Below are 9,193 nucleotides of genomic sequence, written 5' to 3'. Positions count from 1 at the left end.
CACATTATTTGATTGCTCTGCTTCTTTTAATATCGAGATTAATTTTTTTTATCTTTCAATGCGTTGATTCTATACAAGTATTTGTATCCATTTAAATGCAACTGAGATTTCCAATATCTAGGCTAAGGAAATCATCAACTCTTAGGTTACCAAGAAAGCCAAGAAGCCATGGATTTTCCTACAGAGTAGAATTGCTACAAAAACATAGGCAAAATATTTTTATCTTCTTTGAAAAATACAAAACTCCTCCGGTCAAGTGAATACTCGTTTTCATACGGAACATCGAGATCTACGAGAAAACGGCATTCTTGGGAGGAACAAAATCCGTGGTATTCCCTAAGTTTAAGGAGAATCTTGAGGGTAATGTAAATTCAAGAGAACATAAATTCAGGAGAGCATAAATCCTAGTACGGTGGTCCGATTGGGCCAATTTTTCTTGAAACCCCTAATCTCCAAGAGTACTGCGTAGGCGTCTGTTTGGATAAATCCCCTAATGCCCCGGTTGAGAGATATTATCCTGAAACTTTAGGGATCTGTAACTTTGGCTCCAGGTGTTCGATTGGAGCAAACTTTTTTTCAAATTGGGTGTCTCAGCGAGATCTACACGCCCCAAACCCTAGCCAATTCGAAAAAGACCTCAAGAAGGGAAATTGGACAATAATCTATCCATTAGAAGGGTATATCGAAATTCATTCATAATACCAAAGGCTACTTATGTAATTTACCATAACATCTCCCTAATATACTAATATCCAATAATTAAGTTAGTCCATATTTATGTTTTTATGATTCACACAGCACCTCACAACCACAACCTACTTATAAACTTAACAAACATAGAGCCTCTAAGGTTTGCCGTGCTGGTATAGCACCTTTGCCGTTTCCTGAGAATGCAGGGTCGAATCTACGTCCTTGCATTTTTTTATTTTTTTTCGTTAAGTGTATTCCATTGTTTTTGTTTCAAAAAGGCAAGGTAGTTAAGGACACAATCAGTAATGCAAAGGAATATAAGATGCAGACAATCTTCTTTAATAAGACGCTTCAGATTTCAGTAGAAAGAACATGCCAAAAAGCACATTCAGCATTTATCACCAAACCAAACAATAAATTTCAAATGGGACAATTAATTCAATCAACATCCTAGTCCTTTTCAGAGTATACAAGTGCACAAGAACACAATAAGTGATGACTTTCCTCCCTTATCCTTCACATAATTCCCTCTTTATTACCCACACAAAATTCATTGGTTTTCGACGCACCAGCTAAGATGCATCCGCATTCAAAATTCATGGCAGTTTCTCCACCGCATAATCCCACCTTACCACATAATCTAACATTGTCTTATCTTGGTCTTCCTGCAGGCTGCAGCATGCACCTTTCTGGAAAACCATCATCTTTCTTTCTTTAATCAAATCACTTTTTTACTTTTTGGAACTACAAATTAGCCAAAAGTAATGGCAGCATCTGAGTCAAACACTAAACTCTTAGAGGAGCTAGAAGAACTCAGCCAAACCCTCTACCAGTCTCACATAACTGCAACCAGAAGAACTGCATCACTTGTCCTCCCTCGGTCTTCAGCCCCCTCGATACCTACTGCTGATGAAGCTGACACGGCTACAAATGAAGACAGCAAGCCCAGTGTCAGGCCCAGGTCCAGGAGAATGTCCTTATCTCCCTGGCGTTCTCGAGCCAAGGAGGAAAATGAGCAACAGAAGAAAGAAAAAGAAAGTGATGTTAAGCTATTCGATCATGAGGATACACCATCAGCAGACAAGAAGGGTATTTGGAAATGGAAGCCAATGCGAGCTCTGTCACATATTGGAATGCAGAAACTAAGTTGCTTGTTTTCTGTGGAAGTTGTTACAGCTCAGGGTCTTCCAGCATCCATGAATGGGCTAAGGCTCTCAGTTTGTGTGAGGAAGAAGGAGACAAAAGATGGTGCAGTAAATACTATGCCTTCAAGAGTTTCCCAAGGAGCAGCTGATTTTGAGGAGACCTTGTTTGTTAAATGCCATGTTTACTGGGCACAAGTTGGTGACAAACAACAGCTGAAATTCGAACCAAGACCCTTTCTAATTTATCTTTTTGCAATTGATGCAGCAGAGCTCGATTTTGGAAGAAGCTCGGTGGATTTGAGCCGCCTTATCCAGGATTCTCTAGAGAAAAATGCTGAAGGTTCCAGGATACGACAGTGGGACACGAGTTTTGACCTTTCAGGAAAGGCAAAAGGTGGACAACTGTTGCTGAAATTAGCATTCCAGATCATGGAAAAAGATGGAGGAACTGGATTGTTCAGTCAGCTCGAGGGGGGATTAAAGCCAGGAAAAGCAAAAGCCTCTTCAACATTTGGACGGAAGCAGTCTAAATCATCATTCAGCATACCAAGTCCCAAGTTGTCGAGCCGTTCTGAAGTCTGGACTCCATCTCGCACAGGAACAACCGCAGATTTTCAAGGTATTGATGATCTAAATCTCGATGAGCCTGCACCTGAACCTGAACCTCAGAAGCCAAAAGAGGAAGAGTCAGGTATTGAGGAAGTTGATCTTCCAGATTTTGAAGTGGTGGATAAAGGAGTGGAAATTCAGAACACTGGTACCAATGAAGATGAAGAGCTTACAGAAAAAGCAGAAAATGGGTCTTCAACAAGTGAGGTTGTAAAGGAAGTGGTACATGATCACGTTCACCTCACAAGATTAACAGAGCTGGATTCGATAGCCCAGCAGATCAAAGCTCTTGAATCAATGATGGGTGAAGAAAATGCGGACCAATTTAACGATAATGAAGAAGAAACATATGATGCAGAAAAGCTTGATGCTGATGAAGAAAATGTAACAATGGAATTCCTGCAGATGCTTGAGGATGAGGAAGCAGTTTATGATTATAAACAGTTGCAGAATAAAATGCCTACGGCTTCTAAAACTAAAGAAACTGCTGATGATGCCGAGTCTATAAGTGTTTTCCTACCAGACCTTGGAAAGGGTTTGGGATGTGTAGTTCAGACTAGAAATGGAGGGTTTTTAACTGCGACAAATCCTTTTAACATCGAGGTATCAAAGACAGACACTCCAAAGCTTGCAATGCAGATATCTAGACCTTTTGTTATAACTTCAGACAAATCCGTCAATGGGTTTGAGATATTTCAGAGGATGGCTGCTAGTGGGGTTGAACAACTTAGCTCAGAAGTGCTATCCCTGATGCCCATAGAAGAGCTGATGGGAAAAACAGCAGAACAGGTAGCTTTTGAAGGCATTGCATCCACAATTATCAGTGGCAGAAAGAAAGAGGGTGCCAGTTCAAGTGCTGCTCGTACCCTTGCTACCATTAAACAGATTGCAAGCGCTTTGGGCACTGGCAGGAAAGAACGCATCACAACAGGGCTTTGGAATGTCAATGAAGATCCACTAACAGCTGATGAAATCCTGGCGTTCTCCATGCAGAAGATTGAGGCTATGGCAATTGATGCTCTAAAAATACAGGCAGAGATAGCTGAAGAAGAGGCTCCTTTTGAGGTTTCTCCACTTGGTGGGAAGGCACTAATCAGCGGACAAAAAGACCAAAACCATCCTCTTGCTTCGGCAGTTCCACTTGATGATTGGATGAAAGATAACAAGCTAGAAGAGTCAGAGACCATCACACTGTTGATGGTAGTTCAGCTGCGTGATCCCCTTAGGAGATATGAGGCTGTCGGTGGACCTGCTATAGTATTAATTCATGCAACTCCTGAGGCAAAACAAGAGAAAAATGAGCAGATTAAATTTAGAGTGGCTAGTTTGCATGTTGGGGGCATGAAAGTTCAAACAGGACAAAAGAAGAGTGCTTGGGATACTGAAAAGCAGAGACTCACTGCTATACAGTGGCTGATAGCATATAACATGGGAAAGGCAGCAAAAAAAGGCAAATCTCCAAGCTCAAAGGGCCAGGATCTATTATGGAGCATTTCATCAAGAATAGTTGCAGATATGTGGCTCAAGTCGATAAGAAATCCAGATGTAAAATTCACAAAGTAATAGTGGCATTTTTCCTCTTTCATGTACTTAAATCCTTGTCAATCATATTAACTTATTTTTTCTATTTAAAGTTGCATCCTACTCCAACCACAGAAAAAAAAAATGTAAGCAAGCACAACAAAGTAATGACTGTATATATAATAATGAATTGAATGTTTACTAGTCTCCAAAAGAAAATGTATCAGGTACATAGCCTTATTCACATTGGAGCAGGATATTATGTGAATTAAGTACAATTACAATTAAGATACGTTCATCAATATTCAACTGATTTTACCAATAACTAGTTCAATGAAGCAAAGAAAATTTGAGAAAATTAATCTTATTTGGAACAATACAATATAGCACAACAAATTTATATTTAACTCAATAAGTTTCAATTTACTTCGACCAAAGTTAAGCTCAGCATTCAATACCGAAAAAAAAAAAAAAATCTGGGGTTTGAGAGGTTAATGGATCAAAGACATAATTCCTCCGTTCTTTTTTTACTTGACCCAATTTGACTTTTACACTATTCACATCTCCTCCTTTTGCCGTCTTTTGTGAGTTATGTGAAAAAAAAAAAAAAAGGAACATATTCAATCATGATCTTATTAAAATCGACTTAAGTAATATTGTACCATCATAATATCTAGTTTTTGTAAAATTTACATACTGAAAATTACAGTTCTTGATGGTTAAAGTTATACATTGGCAAGTGTGATAAATGAATTACGTCAAGTAAAAAAGAACGGTGGAAGTATTTAATTGCAAAATTTCTTATAGAAGCAAATCAATGTCTCCGGCATATGATTTTCATTGGTTATTTTAGGGTTGTCATACTGATGATCTGCTCTTACAGTTGCACCCCCAAAATTGGCAACAGTTCCAGGTTATATAATCAAAACATACCATGATGGATCCAGTCCTAAGAAACTATTCAACCTCTCATACAAAGTTCAACGTTTAAAATTAATGCACGAAGTTAGATCCCTAAACCATCTCACAACATACATCCTTGCACAAAGCATTATTCATCCCCAAAAAAAGCTCACTGCCTTCTGAAATCCCTAATTCCCTATACTTTTTTATACTGATCTGCAAATATGGGATACATCTAATGATCTAGACCTCCCAAGAAGCAAAAATATAAACAATGGAGCCACAATTACTAATTTAAGACACTATTTGAGTCCACCAAGTTATAATAAAGTGATTAGGAACTAGGTTGGACCAATAAAAAAAAAAAAGGCAAAGTCAATTTTATGAATCCATGACTATTTATGGGACACAACCCATGGCTGTGTAAGATAACAAACTTTTGAAAATATACACATATTGAACTGTAATCTCCGAACATATATTTCACGTTGAAAGAGCACCCATAAACTAAACTGACTCATATCCACCGGGATCGAGGTTATAACTAGATTTTAACCAGTATCTATCAAAATTTCCCACTTCTACAAAGGCGTGCACCATTGATGTAACAGTGATTTAGAGATTGGGCATAAAAGCTAAGAGGCGAAGGCATGCACCTTAGCTAAGCGAGGTGCTATTTTGATGATAACAAAAGTATATCCCTTTAGAATCAGATATGATAAAAAATAACTTAGAAAAACATAGAATTATTCATATTAATACCATATATCATTTCTAAAAAAAAAAAAAAAAACAAATAACACTACGGTTCATGATTTTCATGAAAAAAACCTTCAATAGATATTAACTTAATTCAAGCTCCTGAGACTAATGGTGATCACTACTACAAATAGATCTAGGAAAATTGTTGAAAACATACACCACAAAGGTTATGTAAAATACATACATATGCTTGCATGTAGAAAGGAGAAAAAGAACTTCGACCTCATCTCTTTGATAGGCAGTTCAAAGGGAGAATGGAACCATAAAAGGGTCTGCAGAAAATACTAGGAAAGCAATTGTTGATAGGATTTTAAGAAACTTTAAAAAATATTTGAATTTTGGACCTATAGAGCTAATTTTGATCTTAACAAAGACATAAAGCAGGTCAGTAAAATACACTTAGAGCTATGAAAGTAAAATTCATTATAGCTTACAAACTTGACATCAAATCAAAATTGAATCCCTCAAAAATTAAGAAAATAAATAATAGAGAAGGGGTGAATCTAAATAGCAATGAAATGGGACATTTAATTAAAATAAACTGGTACCAGAGAATAATGATGCATAGTCAAAAGAATTGATAGATTTTACTAGTTACAATTTTACAGAGGCATTCTTTGACCAATCAAATTATTAACTTCATATTACATTTTTATAAAAAAAGGAAAAAAAAAAGATTATTTCTAAGTTAGTTTGACACTGACCCTTAGTCTCAGGACTTCAAATAGAGAGTGCTTCACACCGTACCTTGGAGGTATGTTATTACTAGCTTCGCTGGCTGATAATGGTTTAAACTTGTTTGCAAGAAGATAAGCAGGAAGTGAGAAGGTAAATTGTGGTTGATGACTCAAACACACCTTTTTGTTTTGTTTGTTTGTTTGTCTTCTGAAATACAGAGTATGAGTATACATATGATGAAGCTAGGAATACTGCATAATTAAGGGTCTAAGGTCTAACACTAAAAACACATGGACTTTGATCAGAAACACAGTAGCTACTGGTTAGTGAGTGCAAGGTCTATATTTGTGAGAAAGTAAAGGACTAAAGGCCATAAGAGACAGCTACAGTGTGGCAATTAAGATAAATGTAAGAATTAGCTTAAATGATGAACATTATAAGAAACAGTGGTCCTCGTAATAATTAGATAAAGTAGCATGTAAATGAGTCTTCTATAGATTTCATGATCAACAGAGAGAGCTAAAGTCCCCAAGGTTAGAGATATAGAGCAAATTTGCAATCCTACATCTGTGTGTCACACATTTGCTCTCATAAAGAATTAATTCTATCTTGAAAATTACACAAATCCTCAAATCTTTGATGGTGAAGGCTTTATCAACTCAAATGCAATCCTCATTCGTTTAGTGGTGACAAATATTATTCACAATGTCACTCCTAACACCAACACATTCAGGCATCCAAACAAACAAATCTAGAGCACATTCGATACCAAATGATTTTGAGTAAACATTGATTGTATTAAAAATTCAATCGAAATACCGTTATAATGTTATGGAACGGGTCAATAAGGTCAACAAAGCTATCGGACCAATTCAACCACCACTTTTGGTGTACTCCAGGCGCGCAAAACAGGGGCAGCAGCAAGGGTCAATTGTGAGAAGGAACAATGAACAACAGGACAAGGCCAATTAAGGGGAAGTTGAGGAAAGAAGGCAGCCTCCTTTAATCATAACCTTTGTGGGTTTCTATTTTAGTTAATTAATGTCACATGTTCTAGTTAAGTCTTGAGTATATGTATTGTAGTTAGGGGGCATTAGAGACCATCCAGAAATTAGTGAAAACACATGAGAGACTTGTGGCCTCAAGCTACTGTGAGATTCATAACCTCAAGTTATGCCTATCCCTTGTAATTCAATCATCAGTGAATCAAATACTCAAGTTTAAGCCTTGGTTCTTGCAAATTGTCTTAAATTATAATTGCAGTAAGTTAGTCTATTACATATAACACTAAACACATGAATGTACTTCAAGGGCATTATCTACCATAATCTCTTTGTAATGTTATAAATCTAAGTATCTGACACCTGACTTGATCAACATACCCAACGGTCCACATACATATCAAGAATGGATGCATTAATTGAAATAGTGAAATACAAATTGAAAATCCATATTTCTCAGCTAAAATCATGCAACTGAAAGTGCTAAACTTGAGGCAGCCAAGACTAGAACAAACCTTCACAACTAGCACAGAGGAAAAAGGACAAACTCTCTCTCGGGCATTTCGTCGAACAGTTAAGCTGCATCATGAATCCGGCCGTCATCTACAACCCCACTTAAAAAATGTTAGAGAAATCAATCTTGGAGAAAACCCAGCAATCATCAACAGCCAAAAGGAAAGAATTTGTGGGAATTGTAGAAAAAAAGTTGTATGTCTCTTGAAATGGAGGAAATGAACGATAATAATAATCCAAAACATTTTTTTTATTTAATATAAGTTTTTTTTTCAAAAATAATATAGGGTTTTTTTTCTTTTTTTTTTTGTAAAAAAAAATAAATGATAATATTATTAAACAATACTACTCTATCGCCTCTATATATGTTCAAAAAAAAAAAAAAAAAAAAAGACACACCAATATTACTCTATATTATCTTAGTTATCTTTAATACTATCAACTTTTTTTTTATTTATTCATTTTTTCTAATTTTGTTAATTTTGCAATAATATTCAATTCAATAAAAAAATAAAAACATTTTGTTAACGCACACATATACACTTTATTTTTTACTCTTAAAGTCGTATCAATAATAAAGCACATGCGCGGATACTATCCTTAGTTCTTTACTTTTTAAAATAAAACCTCATAGACCCCTTTTAAAAAAATAAAATCAAGTCTAAGTGTTACTATTCTCAACATTAGTATACCTAGGTATGATTTTAAAGTTATATTTATTTTTGAATTAGTATTATGAGTATAATTTTTTATAAAATTCAATATAATAACTCTTTATAAGATTTAATAATAACCGTGCATTGCATGGGAGTTAAACTAGTTTCCTACCTAAATGCAATGATGATTGTCATATATATATATATATATATATATATATATATATATATATATATATATATATATTTTATATTTTTTTTGGAAAGCTATCATATTTAAAATTTTTGAAATTTAAATATTGAAAACTTCTACATTACAACTAAAATCTATCAATTTATCGTAGGAAATTGAAACAATTTTAAATAGCACACTAATAAATGACCTCTTACATTGAGTTATGAATTAGACAACGTTGAACAGATACTATATCATAATTTTGGTTAGAATAAAAAAAAAAATTAAAATTACAAAATATACGTAATTCTTATTTATATTCATGTATAATAGTGATTTATAAAAAAAAGTTGCTAACACCTATAAACCGTGCATCGCACAGGTTCTAACCTAGTAAATAAATAAATAAAATGCTTGAGCTTTGAGTATTGGGGATTTGGAGGATTGTGGTGAATTGACCCTCAAAGTATATAAAAGATAAAAAAAAAAATTAAATATAAAATAAACATTTATAATTAATTTTGGTATAATAATAATTAA

General features: G+C 34.9%; 1 protein-coding gene across 1 annotated transcript; it reads left to right on the top strand.

The window, feature by feature from the left end:
- The first annotated feature begins 1,157 nt into the window (after positions 1 to 1,157).
- Positions 1,158 to 4,179, top strand: LOC110685537 (protein PLASTID MOVEMENT IMPAIRED 1-like). Its single transcript, XM_021862076.1, has one exon. It carries the CDS (start codon positions 1,455 to 1,457, stop codon positions 4,005 to 4,007), a length of 2,553 nt encoding a protein of 850 aa, XP_021717768.1. The 5' UTR covers positions 1,158 to 1,454; the 3' UTR covers positions 4,008 to 4,179.
- Positions 4,180 to 9,193: the final 5,014 nt, after the last annotated feature.

The sequence above is a fragment of the Chenopodium quinoa genome, unplaced genomic scaffold (genome assembly GCF_001683475.1).
Source record: "Chenopodium quinoa cultivar QQ74 unplaced genomic scaffold, ASM168347v1, whole genome shotgun sequence".
In the NCBI taxonomy this organism is placed as follows: Eukaryota; Viridiplantae; Streptophyta; class Magnoliopsida; order Caryophyllales; family Amaranthaceae; genus Chenopodium; species Chenopodium quinoa.
Note: the sequence above shows the minus strand (reverse complement) of the source record. Positions and strands in the feature narration are given on the sequence as shown.